This window comes from Lygodium microphyllum, chromosome 2 (assembly GCF_053477565.2).
Source record: "Lygodium microphyllum isolate KBCC chromosome 2, Lygodium_microphyllum_v1.1.10, whole genome shotgun sequence".
Classification (NCBI taxonomy): Eukaryota; Viridiplantae; Streptophyta; class Polypodiopsida; order Schizaeales; family Lygodiaceae; genus Lygodium; species Lygodium microphyllum.
The window spans coordinates 163,998,814-164,024,354 of record NC_141136.1 but is presented as its reverse complement, the minus strand read 5'-3'; the positions used below and the strand labels follow the sequence as shown (position 1 = coordinate 164,024,354).

At 39.1% G+C, this 25,541-nt stretch overlaps 1 protein-coding gene across 7 annotated transcripts; it reads left to right on the top strand.

Moving 5' to 3' along the window:
- The first annotated feature begins 12,399 nt into the window (after positions 1–12,399).
- Positions 12,400–17,661, top strand: LOC148040570 (calcium-dependent protein kinase 28-like). Of its 7 annotated transcripts, none has more exons than XR_015695005.1 (12): positions 12,401–13,007; positions 13,542–13,672; positions 14,657–14,698; positions 15,150–15,261; positions 15,368–15,446; positions 15,556–15,728; positions 15,834–15,960; positions 16,046–16,158; positions 16,245–16,352; positions 16,455–16,526; positions 16,649–16,711; positions 16,826–16,900. XR_015695005.1 is itself a non-coding variant. In XM_087701025.1 (12 exons), exons 1-11 carry the CDS (start codon positions 12,684–12,686, stop codon positions 17,054–17,056), a joined length of 1,503 nt encoding a protein of 500 aa, XP_087557151.1. In that variant the 5' UTR covers positions 12,401–12,683; the 3' UTR covers positions 17,057–17,068; positions 17,180–17,661. The 7 variants fall into 7 exon arrangements, 3 of the variants coding, with proteins under 3 accessions (XP_087557151.1, XP_087557143.1, XP_087557135.1); XM_087701025.1 differs by lacking the exon at positions 16,455–16,526 and adding an exon at positions 17,180–17,661 and having other exon boundaries at positions 16,826–17,068; XM_087701017.1 differs by lacking the exon at positions 16,455–16,526 and adding an exon at positions 17,122–17,661 and having other exon boundaries at positions 12,403–13,007; positions 15,559–15,728; positions 16,826–16,999.
- Positions 17,662–25,541: the final 7,880 nt, after the last annotated feature.

Below are 25,541 nucleotides of genomic sequence, written 5' to 3'. Positions count from 1 at the left end.
AGGGAATCACATTCCCCACATCTAATTGAAGGGGAGCTACAAGCTCTACCCGAGACTTACGGACCGCTTATGATCAACGCTTATGATCAAGCGTTTCAAGCTGAGCGGCCATGGCTACCTCTCACATAGCTGACGCGCCATGCCTACCTTACGAGTGTAGTGAGCTTACCTTGATGCTTGATCGAGTACCCTCCTCTCTCTTGCACACCGGTAGCTCCACGATCCTTGTGGCAAGCTTAATCAACCTCAATCCCTCTCCCATGAGCTCCATCCTCCATAGCCACGCGCGAGACAAGGGAAGAGAAGAGAAGAGAAGAAGATGGAGAGAGGAGATGGAGAGCTTCTTCTCCACAATCCCTCACTCTCACACACTCACTCCCTCACCCTCTCACACTCCCTCACTCCCTTTCTCAAGCACAAGCAAGAAGGCAATAAACAAGAGAAGAAGAAGAAGAAGCTTTAGCCACACACAAGAATGAGCTTCTCATTCACTTTTGAACTTCATATACATGCCCTCCCTTCTTTGGGCGGTCATCCCCTTTTTTACATGGCCGGCCATTGGCCTAAGCCCATTTCTCATTTCCCACCATTCTAATTTATCATATTCCCAACTAATGCATACAATTTGCACAGGAGCGAGCCTGGCACTCTTTTACAAGGATTCGGGAGCACTTCCACATTTAATGGTGCGCTTTTTACTCTTTTGCTTTCTCACGGCGACACTGAGACTTTCTGGGAGTCGTGCCCGAACATTTAAATTTTTCAGGGTCTGGTTACCGGTCAAGGCGCCTTTTCCTTCTTGTATCCTGCGCCTTTTTTGCTATTTCCTTTTTTCCATTTTCCCGCTCCTCTGCTCCATTTTCCCGCTCCTCTGTGCCGCGGTAAACACGGTAAACACTAATAGTAGGAAATCAAAGGTCAATATAGACTATTTCCTACCTTCTTTAAAATTTTTCTATATAAGAGTATACAAGAACATAATTTCCTACTTCTACTTGTAGGGAATCATAGGTCACTATGAAGATTCCATATGTTCTCTCAAAATTCCCTATATAACAAATTTATGTAAGAACACCATTCTCCAATTGTAACGAAATTAATGAAATTGGAAGTAACCATATGGATGTGAACCTAGATTTTCTAACCCCCCTACACATATGAACATGTTGCATGCACATACATATGCACATATACACATATGAACACATGTGTACATGCGTACACACACACATGCACCCCTCTTCACTTTTAGTCATCAAAAGGCAATATTTAAATATAGTTATGGGCATGTTTATCCTAGCACTAAATGTTGGAAATGACCACCATGTTGCAAAAAGAGGAGGCCTCAAACCAAGTAACTACATACCTATTTTGTGCAATATTACTCTCTTTTCTCTAACTTTTCCAGTGACGTAACCATTTAATGCAAACATAGAATACTGTATAAAGGCACACATGGCAATGTTTGGATTAAAAACCTTATAGGTTCTCATGCACACCTTTCATGACTTGGTCTACAACTCATGGTTAACTTAAGAACAATAGTAAAATACTAACCCTTCTAAGCTTAGACATGCCAATGTAAACATAATCTTGGTCTAGCACCCTATGACCCTTGGGTGACATACCATCAAGCTTTTGAATGGTTGTAGTGTTTGGACTAATGACCTAGATGATTGAAATGATCCAACATTTTTGAGATATCCTATTACTCTTGTTAGAAGAACATTTTGGTATTTGTATAACTTCTTTAAATGAGCAAGATGGTGCTAGCCTTTGATTGCCATAGTGATAGCAAGTGTCCAAAGAGCTATAATCTTCCTTTAGTAGTTTTTAAAATAGCAAGACACATATTTTGTATACTCTAAATAACTCCAAAACCCTAGGATCTCCTAGTAAGGCCCCTTATGAGAGGTCCCTAGAAAGGAGGAGTTACACTTTTTGACTATTACAACCATAAAAAAGGAAAATACAAAATAACAACAACATAGTTCAACAACCCATTGCAATGGCTTGGTTGGTAGTCAGTATGAGACTAGTATGAGAGAACAATCTCCAAATGAATGTAAAGGTGGAATTATAAGCTTGGGTGGGGGTCCTAGACATACACAAGAATTACTCCACTTTTGCTTCTTTATCACAACTCATTCTAGAGTGGCGATGTTAGCAAACATCCATTTTTGAGCAATATCCATGTAATCCATAAGGGACCTAAGCATATAAATTAAGACAAACGTGCTTGCCATTTGGATCAATACTCTAAAATGACTAAGGGTCATTTCATATTCATTCGGGATAGATGTGTGCAACAAAGCCATTAATTGAGGTGGAAATTATCCAATATGGGATAGAAATATCTTAGTGTTGTTGAATTTGACAAGCAGGAGGTGAGTGGATAATTTTCTATAATGCACAAAAAGGAGTGGCTAGCCATTGGTACCAATCAAATGCTTGCAAGCATCCAAGAGGATTTTGAAAGCAAGAGTGCTCAAATAATGTTTGATCTGCCTTTCATTGCTTTCGATTTATGCATTCTAAGGTGTTTTTTTGTCTAGACATTCATGAAACCTTCCTAAGTCAACAACGTTTCTAAAGGTGATGAGGTCCACAAGTCAACTTTGGCTCTCCACACAGATAACCTAGTATGTCTAACCAAGATTAGATAGAGCACCATTCCAAGTCTATTCATAAATCACACTTGTTGGCTTGTAGGGGCTAAAATATTGTCAAAGATACAATTCGAATATAGTGATGAGAATACATCTCACACAATATTGTTATACAATTCCACTATAACAAAGAAGGAACAGATTATGGTGGGCCCATGAGAACCATGAGTAGGGGCTGCTATTGTCTTTCAAGGGAGGAAAGACACATATCAAGAAGAAGACCATGGTGAAGAAGGTGATCAAACCATGAAAAGAGGCTGATTTAAATAGAACTAGTGATTGCAGCAAATAATCAACAGAAGGGTGGACAATTTCTTTTTTAAGTAAGACAAAGGGAGTGTTACAGTAGACTAAGCTTGGGCTTCTCAATGCATTGTACAACCTCACATGTTGGGTATGTATTTCTACCATGAGGTTGTTTACACCATCATCCACAAGCATAGAGCAATCACAATGTAAGCATAAAGATGATTAGAATATCATAATGGAAATTAGAGGGCACTATTGTATTTCCATGTCTACAGGCCACAATTGTACTACTATTGAAATCTAAGATGGCTACTTCTATAAAATAAATGATGGCTAATTTGTAATGTGGGAATATATGAAGATGGATGCTCTTTTGAGGCACATAATGTGGAGGTTCAACACTTCTTCAAGAAATGAGGCACCTAACTCATGAGATTGGCATGAGGGGTGACAATGCAAGTGTGGACAGCTTGAAATTTAGATTTGCAAGTTTGTTAGGATGGCTGTGAAAATGGAGATTGACTCAAACATGAAGGAGAGAAGTGAAGGGAGAGTTGCAAAACTAGGCTAGAGGCCCAGGGAGTTCACATGGACAACTTATAGAATCACGTAAGTACAGGGGAGGGGTTTTCTCCCAAAATTACATAAGCATATACATTAGGGATATGCCCCCATATTAACTCCCCCTTTAGTGGCTAATATTTGTCAATTGGCTAAAACTTTATATGTGTGCTAATATATTAAGCTTGTCCCCCATTAAGTAAGTTTCATCGGACCATTTGTGAACCTTGGCTTGGATCTTATCCCTTGAACCATCCAAAACTCTAGTAAAGCAAGGAAACAAATATAGATGGCATGTTGTAGCATGGGAATTAGTCATATTGTAGAGGTCAAAAGGAGGACTTGGATTAAGGAAAGCAAAAGAGGGATCATATTCCTTTGTGTTTCAACTACTTAAGAGGTTGGATGCATAACAACAATGGGCTATCATTGTCAAGAATTGGGTGGTAACCTACCATCCTTTAGGAGGTTAGTGGTGGATAGGCCCAACATCTTGGGATATCCTAATAACTAAAGCTATTACAATTAAGATTATTGCCTCAAAACTTGCCCAAAAATCGGTTGTCGAAATCAAAACTACGATTTGCATTGCTGTTTGACTATTTACAAACAATTACTAAGATGTTCTTAGTGCAATCAATCTTATTGTTAAATCCATATAGATTGATTGGATTTGAAGGTGCAACATGGAGTAACCAAGGGGCTTCATATGCCATAAAGATAACATTTGGTCTCTTGATTCTATGGCAATGATAACAACATTGTGCAAGCAAAGACCAAATGTGTAGTTGCATTCATGAAAGTGTATATGATAGTTTTTCAAAGCTCTATAGGGTGTGGTGATTAGTGTGAGCAAGAGAAAGCTTGTTTACGTAGGTTTCCTTTGATTCCCTTCTCTTCAGAAGAACTTGCCAGGTTTGGGAACCTCAAGCTCTAACCATTTAGGAATGGAGATTGGTGTCAAGTTTGTTGATTGTTTAGTTGGTTATATAAAAAGGAGATAGTAAAGATATTGCACCTTTCTCAAACCCCAAGATCTATCTATACTTTCTATAACTCCACTAGAGGATAAAACCCCTCTTGTTTCATACACATGCTTCCCCACATATCCCAAAGAAAATTCCTTAAGCCTTAGTTGGCCAAAGCTACACCTAAAGGGATTCCCACATGTATTGCTTCCAAGCCCATTTCAAAAAGGGCCCCACCCCCATAAATAAGCAACAATAAGAAGTTAGAAGTAACCTAGTTTACTTTGTATAGTTTAGGTTGCCCATTAGATGTGCTTTGTGTGCCATAGAGTTTATGACACATATAAGCATATTGTTTGATAAGAATGAGTTCACAAATTTCTTCTTATGGGTTTGTTCCACCCTATAGTGTTTTAAATTTGAATCTTTTGTATTCTTTACATGTTTATTACATAGAAATACTCAAAGACCCTAGGCAAAATCTTGGATAATATGATACCTCAAGAGTATTGATCCCTTATTGTGCACTCACGGTAAGTAGTAATTAAGTTGCATAAAGTTAACCCAAAGTTTATTGGTACACATCTATGTTTTGTTCTTTGTTTTTTTTAAATATTTTATGTTTCTTTTCTTTTTTAAATAAAAGCACAAGTTGTTATGTGCACTTTGAACAAAATTGCATCATTTTTAGTTCTCATTACTCACTTACTTCTTAAAAGTAAGCAATCACGTTAAACTTGTCTAATGCAATGCTATTGCGCACCACCCAAATTGCATGGAATATTTGAGCTTAGTGTGAAAGAAAATTCTAAATTTGAAAAAAAGGAATTAGCACTTTTAGAGACAATTATTTTTTAATCATAATATGACAAAAACCGTTTAAAATCCCCCCCCCCCCCCTTAAAAAAAAAGCTTGAAGGTTTTCAAGTGTCAAATGAAGTACATAAATGGAAAATTTAACACCTTTTATAATGAATCATATGATAAGGTCTTAAGTTCTTATCTACACAGTCAAAAAAATGGTAAATTGCAAAGCACTCAAGAAATAAAAAATTCATAACTTGGAAGTTAGCTTAATACTCTTTTAGTGATAGTCATTAAGTTGAATGTTTTTGCATCTACTTTGTAAAGTTGTTTTTATGGGCTAACTTGGAAGTTACTTGAGTGCCCTTTTAGTCCTCTCCATTAGAGTAAGAGGGCCCGAGTTTGTGACTTGTATTGGTTCCCCCACAACCTCTAACTCTTGCATAAGATTTGAGTGAATTACTTTCACACAACTTTTCAAATCATAAGTGAGGTTGGAAAAACTTAAAGCTTGAAATGAATAATAGCGAAAGATTAAAAGATGGAGTGCCATCAATGTTATGCAAAAAAATAGACCACATAGTAGTTACAACTTGGATCCCACTTTGGAACACACAAAATAGAGTCGAATTTGAAAGTTCCTCCACTAAGGCATACAATACCGATTTGATATGGGACCTTGTCAATCATGTTATGGGTAAAAATGCAAACTAAGGCTAGATTCACACTAGGTAGTAGAAGAAAGAGCAAAAGGGGGTGTGCCTTGGATGTTAGCCATTGCTTAGGTGAACATTTTCAGAGAAGCTTCCAAAAGCACAAAAAACATGGCGACCCTTCTCCCCTTAGAAATTGGTGTTTGGTTTTAGGGATTAGCTATTGTGTAGTATTAAATATAGGCTGGTAAGAAGCAATTTGGATAGAAATTTCGCTACAAGGCTCATATGTATCTAGCTTAATGTACCATGGCATTGTTGCAATAAAGGGGATAGTCAATTTATATAAACTCCCTTAGAGCCATGTCGTGCCCAAGGATATGGGCTTGTGAGTGTGTTGTGAATGCTTTAGGTCATTATAGTCACAACACTCGAGCCAAATTCATAAACTTGACTAGAGCTTTTGTGTGTAGAGAGAAAACACAAAAGAAGAATAGAGAAGGTCTTATTGATCAATCTCCAATTGATAGCTTCTATGAACTCCACAAAGTTCATGGGGTACCCTCAATTATACCATAGGCTAGTGAAGGTAGAAATTACATGTGTGTGTCTTATCCTATCTATTACCCTAAGTGGCTCTCAAAATGTTTCAATGCATTCACTGCACCGCTTGCACCCTTGTTTATAAGCAAGGGCGAGGAACGATTAACCCAACCATGGTTAGATGAGAAATGGGAGTCTTCAATGACATTACTAGGCTTTGCATTATTTGCAGCGCTGTAAACTGCTTTGAGATGCCATAGCCAGACAACTGCACAAGGCACCATTAAGGAAGCAATCTCCTTTCTCATCAACATTCACGAGAGGAAGCTTCTGATTGAAGGCCTCATCGATGCATACAAAGGATCGGTGGCCTTTATCGGCATTGCGACCATGGATCTGCCTACTCTTGCTTCCGTGCTTAAATTGGTCCTCAGTCCTAGTCCAGAGGAGCGGAAAGCTCGGCTCGCTTAGGTATGCTTTCCTGCTTCGCCCGATCATGCTTATCTTTGTTGATTTTGTTCAAACAAAGTGACAGACATGCTTGATTTGGAAGAAGTATCATTTCCTCTATGTCTCAGTTAATTCATGGTTTCCATGCAATCATCTGTGCTTCAGTCAGAATCTGCTTGCATTAGCTACACAAAGCAATGTTATGATCGATTTAAATATGAGAGTCGATAGTACCTTGAGAGACAGGAAACCATGTTAATGTCACAAAAAAAGCCGTAATGTCGGTGTGAACATATTGTGCAAGTTGAACTTACGTGCCCGGATAATGCCTCACAAATCAATGGATTCAGCGACTAAATTTGCTACTCTGAATCTGGATCACCTTCTAAGGAGCATTAAGCATTGGTGTCCTAGCTACTTTATGATTTTCAAGCGATGCCACATTTTTAAAACTTGCAAGCATATTGTGCAAGTTGAATTTAACTGCTAGGAGTATACTTCACAGATTAGTAGATTCAGTTACTAAAATTGCTAGTTGAATTAGGATCGCATTTTAATGGGCATTAAGGAGCACTAAGCAATGATGACTTAGCTGATTTATGATTTTCACACCATGTTGCATTTTTAAGACTTTCACTTCCACTCTAAAATTGTCTTAATACTACATTTTTTGGATGATTTGGAGTTGGTTCTAAATACTACATTTTCTGGATGATTTGGGGTTGGTTCTAAACAACAATTGGAGTTTCTTCTACCTTATCCAGCTGAATCAAAAGAGATAATAAGATGACATACTTGAAGTACCACCTTAGGCATGTTTTGAATGTTAAAGCTAACTGTGTATGGCTCAATATGTCAGTGATATCATTCTTTGTAACTAACTACCTAAACATTTGGACTTTTAATCATCGGTTTTCAATATCAGCATGTACCTAGTCACCTCGTGGGTTTGCTTCAAGTTGTTGTGACACCAAGTGCAAACATTTCTGTATGTCAAGTTGCAAGTATGAGAGAGAGAGAGAGAGAGAGAGAGAGAGAGAGAGAGAGAGAGAGAGAGAGAGAGAGAGAGAGAGAGAGAGAGAGAGAGAGAGAGAGAGAGAGAGAGAGAGGAGTCAATACCACATTGAGAGTGGAATTGGTACTGTTTTCCTCTGTGTTGGAGTACATAAGAGAGTAGAATAAATTTCTCTTTTCACTTTGATTGAATCACTAGAAGAGGACTAGTAGTGAGAGGATAGATTTAAAAACGTACTAAACTTATTATAGTGGAATTGATCTCTTGCATGTGTTGATGCCTATTTGTATGAATAGTAGTGGAGTATAAGAGAAAGAGACTTCATCAATCACAAACAAAAAAAGATTTTGTTTACTAGCTTGATCTGGACTATAATACTTTGAAGATCTCCCCCTTTCAAGTGATCGTAGCTCTATTTTCATTCATGATTTCTATAATATGTGGATTACAAAATCTATCATGGGCTTTGGCCAAAGATTGGAGTAGCACCAAGAGCTTCTTGAATAGTTGTAAGTAGGGGTCCTATCTTCTTACCTACCCATCAAGCCCTAAACCTACAAAGAGGTTGATTCATCTTATTGATCTAAGTAATTGTATTATTTGTAGTGTGAGTTATTGTAATTTTATTGATGCCTCATGTTTATCACATTCAGTTTTATTCGTGCTATATGATGTTAGTTGAATTTGACTAATCATTGATCTCAGTGTTGTCTCAGTGTTAAGCATGGAGGAGAAGGGGCATGGATTCGTTGCAGGTTGGGTCCATATATGCATGTAAGTACCAGATTACAGTTTGGTTTTGCCATTATTTTTACGCACCGAATCTTGGAAAAAACTAGCATGTGCTTGGCAAATCCAATGGCACTTTTCAATCGAGATGACATACAAAAGAAATATTATGACATTCGCATTTGTATTTTGTTATATTTTGATAGTATATCAGCATGTGCATATTCCCAAAGTGAAGTAGGGTTTGCCCCTTCATGAAAAATCAGAGGTCTATTAGTTGACTATAAAAAAATGCATTGCCATCATCATCATTGCATTTAACCATGCATAATACTTGCCATCAAGGGCGAGGAGTGTGCATGGTGCAAAGTTTATCCCTAAGATTATTACTGCACCATGTCACTCGCTGCCAAACATGTATCCTTGAGGCTTGAGCAGTATCGAGAATGCCTTCTTAAAATTGTAGTATCTATGTTTTCATATCAACATGTTTTTCCCATGACATTGGTTACTGGTGCTTTCTGTACTAGGTGGAAATGAATGTACCTTTTTCTAAAAGGTTATTGAGGTGCTGAACCATATTGTTTATGTAGATTGTTCATTATGAAGTTGCAAATGATGTTGAGGTATTTCTACATTGCTTTTTCAAGCTGGAAAAAAAGGCAATGTGATTCTCATGTGTACTTAGATGCAAAAAGTTGCGCTTGACCTCGGGTTCAAGTTTGAGAATATAGAACCTCCTGCTGTGGAGGATGTAATAAAATGCTCACCAGAGCAGACAGTTTTTGAGGTCAATCCTTGAAGCATTCTTGTACCTTAGCCTAAATAATCTAACCACAAATACATGTGCGCAACCCACACACAACACTTGCGGGTGCGAAAAATACAACTATGGGTGATAAATACAATATGCACGGGAATGAGCTCGGCTCTCACAAAATAATACATCCATGATATTCTAATGATGTCCATGATATAGAAGTGCCCAAAATAATATACTAAAGCTCCACAAAATAAATATCCACCAAGAAATAGGATTTGGCATTGCACTTTCAATTTTCCTTCTCAAAATACTGTTAACATTATTTCCCCCTTAGACAAGTGCTAGCCCCATGGCACTCACGTCATAGGGTAGCATGTAGTAGCTTGCACTGAAGATGCAAAATGTTAGGAACAGTCGATGAAGTAAGCTTGATGGAGAAGTAATGAATATATCTGATGAAGAACTATGGTTGCCGAGGAAGATAAGATTCTTTCTACTATGGTTGGGACAAAGGATGTTGCTCATGCTGTGATAGATGGTGATTGATGTTGTTGATGGTGGCAAATCTTGTAGAACTGGATGTTGCTGAAGAGACACTTGACTGCTGGTCCTTCTAATGGAGATAGCTTGAATGGTCATGGGAAATGATTGAGATATTGCAGAAGATGGGAGATTTGACATTGATGTAGTAGTGGACGACGCGTGATCCTCCACAAACTTGGAACTGGCAAAGTAAAACCTCTCTTGCAATCACTCCCTAGGAGAAAGTGCTAGTCTATTGTTCGTGTACAAGACAAATACTAATGTTGATTTGGGAGATGGGTACTCCAAGCTTGAGTTATAGTGAACTCACCTAACTTACCTTCTTGTGTTTGAAGACTCGAAGGCTCGAAGATAGTTCCACGATCACAATCACCATGATCCAATGTCATCGCTCCTTCGCATCCACCACCAAGTACACCAACGAGTTGATGAGCTAGTAGAGAAGAAGAGAAAAGCAAGAAGACAACGAAGAGCTTCACCTTCTCTTAGTCCCTTGCTCAACACACCTCCCACTCTCTCCCCACTCTCAATACAATGGAAGCAAGATGATAGAATGGAAAGATAGAATAGAAAGCTTGAGTAGTCACATTGATAGAGCTTCTGCATCATGGATGTGCCAAAAGGGTAAATACAACAGAGACCTCCCACCCTTATATAGACCAATAATTAGGGTTAGGGTTAGGGTTTGCATTTTGCGTTTAGGGTTTGCACCCTCTTGTGTTTTGTGTTTAGGGTTTCCACAACTGTGAAATAGGGTTTGTACCCTCTCTTGGGCATTCTACCCACTTAGTGGGCTCTAGGCCAAAGCATACTTATACCTTAGCCTAAGTAGACCAAGCCTATGCTAATCTAACCACAAATACATGTGCGCAACCCACACAACACGTGCGGGTGCAACAAATACAACTGCGGGTGATAAATACAATCTGCATGGGAATGAGCCCGGCCCTCACAAAATAATATATCCATGATATTCTGATGATGTCCATGATACAGAAGTGCCCAAACTAATATACTGAAGCTCCACAAAATAAATATCCACCAAAAAATAGGATTTGGCACTTGCACTTTCAATTTTCCTTCTCAATATACCGTTAACATTGAGTTTCTCCTTTTATGTATTGTGTGTGTTCGGTGCAGTAGCTTGAGCAAGTTCCCCTACCATGCAATTTGTGAGATGCTCAAGTCAATTGACTTGAGCAAGGCACTGACTCTTAGCCTCTCTCTCTCTCTCTCTCATTGTGGTCATAAATAGACATATAAGTGTATCTATATTGATTTAAATTCTAAAACATCCATGGGAGTCTCCTATTCCCACTTTTGGATGGGGATTGGGAGTCTCCTGATCCTACTTTAAATTAAGGTGATGGACAAGGGTGCATTTTAGCATATGCAACCAAATTATTTTCACTTTTTTGTAGTGTGTCAATTTGGTGTGTAAATGCGTTGCTACTTGTGCAATGTGTTCATGTCTCCGCCAAACTACCCACTTTCAAAGGACCTATCTCCATCGAGGGGAAATTCATAATTAGGTGCAGAACTTCTTGTCGGTGAATTCACAGGTCCCCATGCTTTTTAGTGCAGAATCAGATTGGGAATTGGAAACTCAAATGGACATTCGGAGAGGGCATTGCCCCAAGTGGTGAGCTGCTGACTTGTACATGTGAGGATGATTCCAATTAGTAAGTTGTTTTTTGATTAGCCAAAATAGTTTTTGAGGGTTTGAAAATAATATTTTATGATTCAAAAATATGCATGTATGTGAAGATTTAATCTTGATGGACTTGTTTGGGAGGTGTTTTCATGGTGGAGAGAGGCTCAAAAATTGCCATACTTTCATGGTGGAAGCCGATTCAAAAAGTGCTATACCTATTCTTTGGGCCAGGTGTTGAGAGTCTGTTACTCGGTGTGTAATCACCCTTACCTTTCAGACGTTCTAAATTCTAATCACTCCGGATGAAGCTAGTCAATAGGAGGGGTACCTTTGTGCATGGACTATTAGCGATGGGGCCCGAAGCGCCTGCTTGCCTTCCGCACGGCCTAGAAAGTACAATGCTGACGAGGCCACCTGCGCAACACTCAAGCACGTGCGTCTTGTTCTTTTTAATTTGCTCGATGATGATGATAATTCGATGCACGCAAGCAAAGTGGCGACTTCCATATCTCGTTCCCTCGTTCAATCATGTATGATGTCATCTCTGTTAATCACGTAATTCTATGCTCTCGCTGGCTTTATTATGTCACTTACTGTATCGTACGTTATCCTACAAGTTTCTCTCTAATTCTTCGAAGTTCGAACGCCTATTCCGTCTCTCGCGCCGCCTTCCTCTCTCATTCTTCATTCTTTCGTTCTTCTCCATCCCCCCCCCCCCCAACACACACACACACACTCTCTCTCTCTCTCTCTCTCTCTCTCTCTCTCTCTCTCGCTCTATATATATATATATATATATATAACCCACAGAAATCTGAGCCCTTTACGTACCATTTCTCTCCGCTTTCTTATCATCAATATCTTCAACGCTTTCTTTCCTTCCGTTTTGCTTCATTTTGTTCCCGTTTCTTTGCCCTTTGCTCTCGTCGTCCACATACCCTCGCCCCCTACACAGAAATTATCATAACAGGTAGCCGCTCGTTTCTTTGCACTTTGCTCTCGTCGTGCAGATACCCTCGCCCCCTACACAGAAATTATCATAACAGGTAGCCGCTCAGACTGCAAGAACACCATTTGCAGCTATGGGAGCCGCCTTCTCCTCCGCCTGTGCTGCCGTTGGTAACGGACAGAAGAAGAAGAAGAACCAAAACAAGAACAAGCTGAAGGCCATCGCGTCTTCGCAAGCCGGGAAGGCGCTGGCTGCCTTCGTCTTTGGGAGCACAAAAAGCTCGCATAGCGTGGTAGTACCCCTCGGCAAGCGCACCAACTTCGGTTACGCCACCGATTTTGAGGACAAATACGAGCTCGGTAAGAAGATCGGCCGTGGCCAGTTCGGCAAGACCTGCGTGGCCACGCAAATTCAGACCGGAGAAGAAGTTGCCGTAAAAGTGATCGACAAAAGCACGGTATGCTTTGGACGTTGAGGTTTTTGCAGTACCTATGTTATGGATGGTTTGGATTATTTGATATAATCAGATCAGCAGAGAGTAGTTTTTGATACCTCGTTAATAAATATGTCCGTGCAGTATTGTCTGTTTGCTGAGATCTTAATTTGTGAGTGCATCCTCAGGCTTGTTTCCAGCCTGCTAAAGTTTATGTTTAAGACTGCGCACATGAATCTCATCTTTTGTATGTATAAGTGTTTAGAACTGCATAAACGGTTAAACACACAACATATGGTGGTAAACATGTCGTTATTTTGCGCTCCTTTCTGATTTCATCCTATTACGGAGTTTATAGCTGTTTCCATGCTTAAGATCACGTTGTTTGCCCAACTTTGTATGTTCAACCGTTCGAAAATGCAAAAGCACCAATTGACAGACATTGTCTGCTCCTTGTGAGAACGTATGCTGCAAGAGAGATTGAGCTGCCTTAACCGATCGTATTGTAGGAGAACTTACAATGTCTGACCGATCAATTCATTGAACTACTTTTACCAGATACTATTTCCTGCTGCAGTGGAGGATGTTAAACGTGAAGTGAAGATTTTACAAGCATTATCAGGAAATGAAAATGTGGTGCAGTTCTATGAAGTATTTGAAGATGACGACTTTGTCTACCTCGTCATGGAGTAAGTACTGAAACTTTAGCAGAAAGCTGATTGGTCTAGTAGTGGGCTTTTTACACCAGCGTGCATGTTCAGAGTTTGAGTAATGCATTTTAGATAATTTGACATAGTTTGACCCGAGGTTGCACATAGTGGCATAGTAAATCATGGTTTCTTTTCTTTCTTTTTTTGTTTGAAGAGGCAGTAGAACTTATTTGAACTTGTCCAAAAAGTAAAAAGGTGTATCAAATCCTCCTTAGATCTAGAGAGGACAACTAGTGGTATTTGGCCATACTTGAGTGCATTTACATGAGAGTTTAAATATGTACGTACGAGGACCTGAAAAAGCCATAAAATACCTGAGCTTAACCCAAAACGACCCATCAGCAATGGGACTTCCATTGGCTCTACTATCTTGTAGCTGCATCCTTAATGTTTGTGGGATTTTGACCAATTCCTACTCTTCATCAGCAGAGCATCATTTGAGTTGAAGTCCTGCAGCATTCCAGGGGAGTTCTTTTTTGCCCCTTAACTTCTTAGTCTGCTAACCAGTCCTGCTGTGCATTCTCCACCTGCCACAAAAAATTCAATTCCAGAGATTACAGACAAAACAATTCAAGAAAATGTCCAAATACACTGAAGTATGTGAGGCAAGGAACATATTTCAGTGGGGAGACCATTAGCGTCTCCAATTTGTAGTCCCTTCCATGAGATTTTATATGGGTGGAAGTCACTGATGAGAAATTGCAGAAAGTTCAGGAAATCAACATTTTACTAATGATGATTTTCTTCAAAATGAGTAACTTATGCTGTAAGCACTTCTCAAATAATTTATTATGCCATATGAGACCATTGAAAAGTAGTATGGCAACAGTTGTACAGCATTGAACCACTAATGACATGTTTCTGCAGAAACACTCGATTAAATAAAAATAGACATGTTTCTTTCTTTATTGACATATTAATGTATGTGCGCGTTATGACTTGAGGCTTGATCTCATTGGCCAGGCTCTGCAACGGAGGGGAGTTACTTGATCAGATACTTTCCCGGTAAGCTTTAATTTATGCTCTCATTAAACGTTGATAAAATGTTTTTAATGCTGCCCTGAGTCAGATCTGCATGCAAAGCTAAAAGTTGGCCTGATCGAAATCCAATTTTACTGCTATGTAGTTCCAAGTGATTCAACAATTGAATCCTAATTGCGTTCTGCATTATAGTTTTCATTTTCTATAGAACTGGGCTACCATTTTTTCTCCTTGAAATTTTGACTCCTGTATTCCTGCTTACTTCACTTTGCATAAGATCATAAAAATATCTGACTGCATAGTGATAAAATATTTGAGACATTAAAACAGTCTTATAGCAGGATCAAACTCTGTAAGGTTTTAGTTTTACTTAGTTTGAATATTGTCACTATTTGAAGTTTGGAGTACCTTCTGCAAATTCATAACTGGAGATAGCTTGCATTGCTAAATATCTTCAATTTTTTGCATTAATCAGAAAAAATAATCGCTACACTGAGAAAGATGCAGCAAAGGTTGTACGGCAGATGCTGAAGGCTGTTGCATCTTGCCACCTTCATGGCATTGTCCATCGTGATCTTAAGCCTGAAGTAGGTTTCAGTTTTTGTTATCAAGTGAAATGTTATTCATTCTTTTACAATTGTTTGCATTCTAATGTTTGACTGTTTTGGGATGTGTCTGCATGCACATGTGCAGAATTTCTTGTTTCAGTCTGAGCACGAAGATTCTGTACTAAAAGTCATTGATTTCGGATTATCGGACTACATAAGACCAGGTGACCTGGTCAAATTTTGACTTGGGTGGTTTATGCATTTAAACCTGGAATATGGCGTAAAAGACCATTTATGGTAATTGTTGTGAGTTGAAAATCCCTTTTTCACTAGCAGGAAAGTTTTTCCGGGATGTGGTTGGAAGTTTATATTATGTTGCACCAGAAGTTTTCAATCAAAAATCAGGACCAGAGTCTGATGTTTGGAGCATTGGCGTTATCACATATATTCTTTTATCTGGTAGACAACCATTCTATGAGAAGACAGAAGACCGCCTTTATGAGGAGGTTGAACTGTTGCAAACTGAATATGTTTATACTCTCTTTCAGAGCTCATAATTGATGCATGCCAAGATTCTTCATGGAACTGAGACATGAATGACTGCACATTAGGTTTTGAGGAGAAGGCCTGACTTCAAGGAAAAGCCATGGCCATCTATTAGTCCCAGTGCCCAAGATCTGGTGGAGAAATTGCTGAACAAGAATCCACGAGCTAGGCTCACAGCTGCACATGCATTATGTAGGGATTCATCTCTTTTTGTGAATATTGTGATGGTAGCCTAAAATCAAATCACTTATCTGATTCTATCAAATGACTGCTGCAGCTCATTCGTGGATAAGAGGAGGAGAAGCTCCGGATATTCCTCTGGATATTTCTGTTCTGTCAAACATACGTGAATTTGTGAAAAATAGCCGCCTAAGAAAGATTGCGTTGAGGGTCAGTTCCTATAACAAAAGAAAAGTGGTCAATATGAGTAAATTTATCAGTCTCAAGCCTCTCATGTTATTTGTTTATTTTCATAGGCATTAGTGAGCATCTTAACAGCAGATCAAACGGTGAATTTGCGAGACCAGTTCAATGCAATTGATTCAGACAAGAATGGACTGATCTCATTGGAAGAGATTCAACAGGTAACAATCTCAAAGTGGAAGTCCAATTCTAAGTTATATCCGGTTGGATACATTAAGCCCCTAACTTGCATTTGTTTTTGCACTGTTGAGCATCTAAATTAGAGCTCAGTAGCTCTCATCATGCTTAGAGAAAGGAAATGTCAGATGTAAAGTGGATCGGTACTATTAAGACAGGTGCATTCTTTAATGTCTTTGTTCTTAGCCCGCATTACGATTTCAGCTTAATATTTAGGCTCTGTTTTGTTTTGTAAGGGACAGAACTATCTCACATAGTCTCCAAATTGCCTACTGTTTAGGCTTTAGCTAAAGACAAGCCGTGGAGTTTGCATGCATCAAAAGTCCAGGAGATATTGAGTGCGGTAATCCCTTGTTCTTCTGGAATAGAATATCATAATTTCCTGGTTGATTGTATGTTACCAGTAGCCTTTGCAAATGTTAACTTGCTGTAGTGATGAATTTGTTTGGCATTATAGATGGATACAAACATGGATGGGCTGGTTGATTTCGATGAATTTGCAGCTGCTGCATTGCATGTTCACCAATTAGAGGGCCTTGATAGAAGACAATGGCAAAAGCAATGCCTTGCTGCATTTGAAAAACTGGATGCTGACAAAGATGGATATATTACACCCGAGGAGCTGAAATTGGTACTTTCTCATTTGTGGAAACAGAGACAACCAGTCTTCTATGAAACTGTGATCTAACTCTTGAAGTTGGTAAGAAACCATCTAAGGAACTCATTTTTTTGTCTGTTTTTCATTGGCTTTAGTATGCTGGAGCGAATGCTTCTGTTTTTTCTGTCATTGATGAGGCTGATATTGACAAAGATGGAAGGATCAGTTTCCAAGAGTTCCAAATTCTGCTTCAAGAAAGTCTGCACATATAATTGGGATTCTATCCTGCTTCAAAGCCACTGATCTGAACATAACCACTAATGAGTTGGGCTTCAAACACTCTTGGTGCAAAAGGAAAGGTTGAACCCATTTCCGGGACATTATCAGAACTTTAAAAATGCAGGGATTTCAGTTCTAATGGCAGATCAGCAAGACATGAAAAAGAAGCTCTCGGATCTCAATGTACAGAAGAAGTAACACCTCACCAAATTTACAAGAAGTTTGGGCCAGTTCTTCAGATATTCTTTTCCAGACACTTACTGTATATAATATGTTCATACACATTCAATTGTATACCATCATTAAATGGTCCAAAGGGGAATTGGAGTGTATACAATCACTCGATGGTTAAAAGGGGAATTTTGTACAAGTCACCCCCTATTTAATATTCTATTTTATAAACACTATCTCCTTGATCGATGTTGTACATTATGGCTTGTCATTTTACTAAGGTTTTTTAGTTTGCTTTATTGTGGTGGGATATTTTCTGCTGCACGACATTACCTGAACAGTTGGGCTCTTTACAAAATGGTGCTCAGCGAAATAAATTTGTGTAGGTCCTCAAATGCAAAGGAGAATCCAGTTTAGAAAATTATTTGTGGATTGACTGTCCTACTGATCTGCAGACATTATCAGGAATAGCAATCCTTAGCAATGGGATGATCTGCAGACTACTTATGTCTGACGCATCACACACTGAGTTGGAGTACTTAGGTCTGAAGCAGAACAAATCAGGGATTCCCAGGGGGACCATAATTCTGACTCCACACTTCCTATGTGGTTGTTGTGTGGCCTGAACTGCTGTAGCTGTATATGAGTGCTAACATGGCAGCACAAAGGCGAGATCCTCTAGTATGGGAGAGGAGGATATTGGAATCAGATCTGAGTGAGTAATGATTTGAGGTGTGCAGGGTTCAGAATAAATGCAAAATTAGGGGCACTTTGAGTAATGGTTGCATCAATATCAGACTCAGAAGTTTGGCAATAGGTCGTGGCATATACCCTATTGATTTCTATGACATAGCACTTGCAAAAAGGAGAGTGCTCAGAGGGTAACCCTGTTAGAGTCATGTGTGTCTTGTGTGGTCATCTCCTGCATGTGAGCCTCAGTCTAAGTTCAGATGAGGATATTAGGAGCTCCGACATTGTATTTTTCTATCATTTTATGTGTTTTAGACACTTCAGATGGAGGGCACATTAGTGCATTTCTTTTTATGCACTTTTGGCTGATACGCTTTTGAAGTGGACGCTTGTTGATGACTGTAGAATCGAATGCTTTAGGCAATCAAATTGGACGCTTATGGAAAACCGAGTGCTTTGTGATGATCGATAGAAGGCTCAAACGTGAGACAGTCTAACACCTTGCTAATCGGATCAAAACACCCACGGAAGAATCTCCATCTTGCAAACGAATCAAAAGGCCTAACTGATGCAATCGAACGGTCAAATTGGATCGGGCACCTTGTAATCTATGCCTTCATGGTAACTGCCTTGTGACCAAACGCCCTTGGGGACTTGCCGTCAGATGCACTCCTGCACCTCATAGTCTTGTTTTGAGTTACGACTTGGCACTGACATGCATAAGGGCTCCATCGACTCTCAAGCTTAGCAAGTTGATCGACTCCATTTGCTGCGCAAGGATGCTCGGCTTGATTGCATGCAGAGGGCTTATCTTAGGTTAGTATCAATGATTGACATGACCTATATACTTCTTCACAAAGTTTATCTCATACTTCTTGTGTCACATACTTGTTGTTTGAGAATAATGCATGCCAAATTGATTGTGTGTCGATAGGCAGCTGGGAAGTGATTACAGGTAGGGTAGTACATGGCCGATGATTGCGAGTGGCGGAGCATGTCGATTTGATGACCCCTATGCTAAAAATCAAATGATTTTTAGGCCAATCAAACACTGGGGTGCAATCGAATGCAAGAAGATCGAACGATGAACAAAATGTTGTAGCAGTCGAGTGCTGGGCTAAAGCTTGGGACAATCAAAATCGAATGGAATGCTAGTGGAAGTGCGTATCGAATGCTTCTCTTTCCCATCCGAATGCCTAAATAAAGTCTCAAATGCTACCTCGATCTTCTCGAAGCAGCAGCCTAGAGTCGAATTACATCTTCTCCCAAATTATCGGATCCCCTCAAGTCCTTGTTGCTTTGGTGATGCCATCGTCAAGAGCAAACCGCCTTAGCAATTCTAACACGTTGCTTTATTTGCTCTAAAGTCTATCGAAGCTTGGTCGTCGTAGAGAATCGAGCCAGAAAGGCGAATGATCGTTTTGGGGCAAGAGTCGAATTGAAACATATGCTTGTTGGTCTTGGAATCTAAGCCTTATTCTACTTTTGTCACATTTGAACATTGCAAACTCTTGTATCCTACATTTGAATTAGTTCCTCAGACTTAATGTTGGGAGTACTATTACATTGAAATCTGTTTCTACACTGAAATCGACATATAGCTCATTAGGAGTTATCTCGCATTTGAAAGAAAAATTTCTCACACACAAACCAACCTACTGCTTGGAGTGTGCATTCAAATCAATCTTGCCTTCAATCCTCTGCATCTTTGCAAGGTCATGTAGATCACTCCTCACTTAGGATGATTGAGTGCCTCCTATCTTACCTACAACCATAGTCAAAGACCACAATGAATCTACATCCTAAGTTGGGTACCCATTCAGGCCACACACAAATCCATGATCCTATCCACTGATGCACATGAGACATCTAACCTTGCTCGCCAATTGTTCCTTGAATCAAGCTAGAAAACGAGCAAACATTGAGCCCTCATCAAATTCTTCTCAATCTTCCAAAACCAAGCTTAAAGTAACACCCATGCTTGAACTCGGCTAGATTAGACCCATCTAGTGAACACAACCCAGAGAGTATACCAATTGAGATTGAGGATTGCAATCACTAGGAGACTACTACCTAGAGACATGTCGTAAAAGTGACCGAAGTGGGGAGTGAGCTAAATTAACATACAAAAGCTATAATGTTTCCACACAATTAAAAATTAGTTGGTTAGTTCCAAAGTTAGTTAGTCAATTAGTAAGTTAGTAAGATTACTAACTAAAAACTAACTGAAGTCAAAAACTAACTAATGTTAATAATTAACGATTTTTATTTAATTTAAAATATATATTTAAAAAATCGAGTCGTAATTCGATATTTTTCTCGGAATGACAAGGACCGTAGCCACCCTTCATGGAAGTTATAACATGGACGAGAGTTACGAGCCATATTAATCATTAGTGTTAATGTGTATAATATGGATGGTCCAAAAATATTAAATTTTTGGACAAAAACTAGCATATTTTAAATACTATCCTAAAAAGATATGGAGATTTCTTCAACTGGATGTATATATATATGTATGTACATACATACATACATACATATATATATATATATATATACATATATATATATATGTATATATATAAGGCAAGTGATGTTCCAATTAGTTTTGAAGATTTTATACAAAAAAAGAGGGATTTGTAAAATTGCACGCGCAGCGATCGCAGTTTGTAGGTAGTAAACAACACTTCAAATAGGGAGAGAAAGAAGGAGTGATCTAAAAGATTTCTAATCAAGTGTCTTGGAGTTTTACCCCCCTTTTGGAGCCAATGGAACCATCGGATTTATGAGTTGAGTATCAAATCATTGATTTTTCCAAGATCCCCTCCACCAAGAACTCTTGTTTTCAGTCACATCCCCTCTTCTCTAATTCATTATAAATATGAGGCATGGGGAGACACAAGGAAGCACAAGGAGACCTCGAGAGGCTGCAAAAGAGAGGTAAAAGGATACTCCTCCAAGCGAGAGAGAGAGAGAGAGAGAGAGAGAGAGAGAGAGAGAGAGAGAGAGAGAGAGAGAGAGAGAGAGAGAGAGACTGCAATGGAGGGAGTTATCTCAATTTCCCCTATCCTGGAGGATATTCACCATCTTCTCTTACGCTCTTCCATCTCAAAAATTCCTTCCTTATCTCTCGGATCTACTTGCGGACGATGGCCCCAAGCAAAGAATGCCATGTGGGGATGGCAATCCCACAACCAGCAATGAAGTTTCAGGCTAAGGCATCACTGTCAATCCAATTGTGGTACCGGTCGTAAGTAATGTATTTCCAAATTGATATATGCTTGCTTTGATTCTTGCATGAGATACGTTAGGCTCTGTACTTTACCGTGCTAGAATAGATCATTGAAAAGGATAAATCGCATCTCAAATATTCAAAGATGAAGTTTACAAAGTGCTTGTATCAAGGGAAGTTAATTGCACCTAGTTGTCATGTGACGAATCCATGCATAATATAAGCAGCATATGGGACTCTAAAGTATTAAGCATCAATCATGAACACAATATTAGTGAGTTTCGGAATCTCCCAATTCTCATTTTTTGAATACTAAAAAGGTGGCACCTGGATAACATACCCATAAGTTTCTCAAAACCATATGACGTGACCTATCATTGGAAAGCGCTTGAAAAATAGAATCTATTGAGCTATAGAGTGCTCAATTTGGAGTTATAGTGTTTAAGTTATGACAAATCCAAAGATTTGACTACGTGTCCCAAACTTATGGAAAATTCCCATATTCCCCAATATAGTGTTAATGAGTCTTCGATTAATCTTTACATAGGACAATATTGTTTAAGGTTCACAAATGCACATAGATGATACATACATGGGAGAGATTACGTGAACTTTATATCAATGACACACAACTCCTTGCCTTAGGAGAAAAGGAGATAAAGCCAAGATAAAATGTTGCATAGTAGGAAAAGGCTAAAAGATAAATGTTACTTAGAGAAGAGGGATAAATGCTCTTGCTAGATTGATTAATTTACATTGAAATGATAGCACTTTCGTCGTGTATAGTATTTGAACCCTTAGCATATGCCTTAGTTGAAAGAAGGGAATGTTAAGTAAATTTTACTCTTTGGTCCCAAGGGGGAGAGCAAATGTGCAATTGAAATGTTATTGCGTTTATTCTTGCAATACTTGGAAAAGAATACCATTGTTTTGTTGGTTAATCGAACAACACGCTAAATGCTTTTACAACAATCAATTGTTGGATTGTGGTTTGGATGATTATTCCAAGTGCTTGTATTTGATGGTAAATGCATGGCAGGGGTTTGTAATGACAAGTTGCCATGGGAATAAAGGAATGTTTTCTTGAAAAATGATATTAGGGCTGATTGCCTTGATTATGCTTGATTCTTAATTGGATTAATTAAGGAAGGATATTTTGCACGGGTGGATCATCTCCAAGATCACACCGCGAATTATCCCAAGAGGGCACTCCTCGATTCACGGGCTGAAGGTTGAGTAGAGAAAAGGCAAACCACAGAAGTTATGTCTCACTCCTAGGTCGCTTGGGGTCAGTGGAGCTCTGAACACCCCTTGCCTAGTTCGGAACGGAGTTGTAGGCTGCCATGAGCCCAATGTCTAGGGCATTGGAAGATCCTATTCTAGATAAAGGATGGAAATTATGGTGCCATGTGATTTGGATCGGGTACTTTTGTTGGATAGAAGGGATACATAATTCTCATGTATGGGCAAGAGACAAAGATTAACTTGAAGATAAGTTAAGGAACTTGTTTGTCAAAAGGACTGATTGTTTTGTTTTCGTGTCAATGCTATAAATTACGCAAACGAATCCTATTCCTAAAAGGCCTAATTAAGGAAGTTGATTGTGAATGTCATACATAAATGTAATAGGACCTAATTAGAAAACTAAAGCTATCAAGGGAAGCGGGTAGGCAGAACCCCGACGGTCTGTCCTATGGCACGCAGGGTGGTTCCAGAGAACTGGGAGGCTTCTCACAAGGTTTTGCCGTCATTTGTTAGGTATGGTTAGGTTAGAAATCGATTCATGTCGTTTCAGGGGACCGAAATGGGACTATGCCGTATGGGCAGAGAGATAGAGCAGCGCATCCCTCTCATTTTCCATTCTTTTTGAATCAAGTACGGCATGGATCTGCTTCGGCTTGGACATCTTTGCGTAAAGTAGAATGTCTAAGACTCGACGCTAGAATGTTGGTAGGAGACCTTGACCACCAAGGACCCAAATTTCAGGTCAATCCTAGTGGGTTCGGCCACAAACATTCCATTGCAAGGCGGACTCGGGAAACCCTAAGCAACAAACCTTGTAGCATTCCATGGGAGTGCCGGCCAATGACGCTCAGATTCGTTTCTCAATGGACCACTAAAACGTGCTTGTATAGCTAATAGGCGGGCATGTTACAATTGGTATGAGAGCAAAACTTTATAAGGATGCATGATCGATTAATGTATGGTTCCTAGGCATATCCTAAACAAAATAATCTAAGTGGTATGGCTTGATTGTCAGGCACCTTCTACACCCACGAATGTTGACATGCAAGAGAAGAAATTCCTTCTCAAGCAAATTAAGGCACCTAAGTTTGATGGAGAAGGGATAGATGTCGCAACAGATGCGAAGATTGAGTCAATGGATGACTATTTCTTTGCTTCAGAAACCGCTTTTTCCAATCAAGCAATGATAGGCAAACTTAAGTTAGTTGGCCAGGCTTGTATATGGTGGAAGCAATGGTGCAAAGATCAAGGTGTTTTCGAAGTCGTTGTTACTTGGGCTTTGGTGAAAGATGCTGTACACAAACGATACCTTCCGGCAACCTACCAAACTTTTAAGATGAATGAATTCTTCAAGTTAAAGCAGTTGGAATTACCCTTAGAAGCCTACTACTCAAAGTTTATAACCCTACTAAAATAGGCACCCCCCCATGGACATTGCACAACAAGTATCCAAGTTTTTCCATGGCCTAAATACTCCTCTAAACCACCGTCTAGAAGCAATGCGTCCAACAGACTTGCAAGATGCATTCCTTCGAGCAAAGCCAATCGTCCAAGAACTTGGATCGTGCAATGGTGACAAAGATGGTTCTCGAGATCAGGACAAGAGATGCCACACATGCGGAGAGATAGCGCACATCCGTACTAAAATTTTATAACCCTGCTAAAATAGGCACCCCCCCATGGACATTGCGCAACAAGTATCCAAGTTTTGCCATGGCCTAAATACTCCTCTAAACCACCGTCTAGAAGCAATGCGTCCAACGGACTTGCAAGATGCATTCCTTCGAGCAAAGCCAATTGTCCAAGAACTTGGATCGGGCAATGGTGACAAAGATGATTCCTGAGATCAGGACAAGAGATGCCACACATGCGGAGAGATAGTGCACATCCGTAGGAGATGTCCCTACATTCAATGCTTCCATTGCAATGAGCTGGGACATGTCCAAGCAAACTGCTTTGACTTAAGCAAGATATTGAGCCTCCAAGAAAATGAAGCTACACAAGTGCAGTCTTTGGATATATAGGGGAATCATATAAAGAAGAAGACCTAGAACCCACCACACCCCTTCAGGATGATTAGAAACCCTATATATCTTTCCAAAATGTAATACATTCGATATTAAGAATACCCCAATAAATCCTACTCTTATACCTACTGTTAATTTTCATAATATAAGTTGCATTGGTTTTGAAGCCAAGTACTTGTGTGACTAGAGTAGTGCAACGAAAGCGTGGCCCATAACCCATAGGTTCCCGAATGATACCCCCAGTTTCTCTCGAGATGAGGACATCTTGATTTCTCTAAGGGAGGAGAATGTAATATTTCCACAAAATTAAAAATTAGTTGGTTAGTTTGAAAGTTAGTTAGTCAATTAATAAGTTAGTAAGATTACTAACTAAAAACTAACTAATGTCAAAAACTAACTAATGTTAATAATTAACAATTTTTATTTAAGTAAAAATATATATTTAAAAATTTTGAGAGTCTTAATTCGATATTTTTCTCAAAGTGACAAGGACCGTAGCCACCCTTCACAGAAGTTACAATGTGAACGAGAGTTACGAGCCATATGAATCATTAGTGTTAATGTATATAGTATGGATGGTCCAAAAATATTAGATTTTTGAGCAAAAACTAACATATTTTATATATTATCTTAAAAAGATATGGAGATTTTTAGAACTGAATGTCATATTTTTTTTGTAAAAAAGGTAAGTAATGTTCTAGTTAGTTTTGGAAATTTAACACAAAAAAAGAGGGATTTGCGAAGTTGCACATGCCGCGATCGTAGTTTGCAGGCAATAAACATCACTTCAAACAGGGAGAGAAAGAATGAGTGATCTAAAAGATTTCTAACCAAGTGTCAAGTGTCTTGGGGTTTTACCCCCTTTTGGAGCCAATGGAACCATCCGATTTATGAGTTGAGCATTAGATCATTGATTTTTCAAAGATCC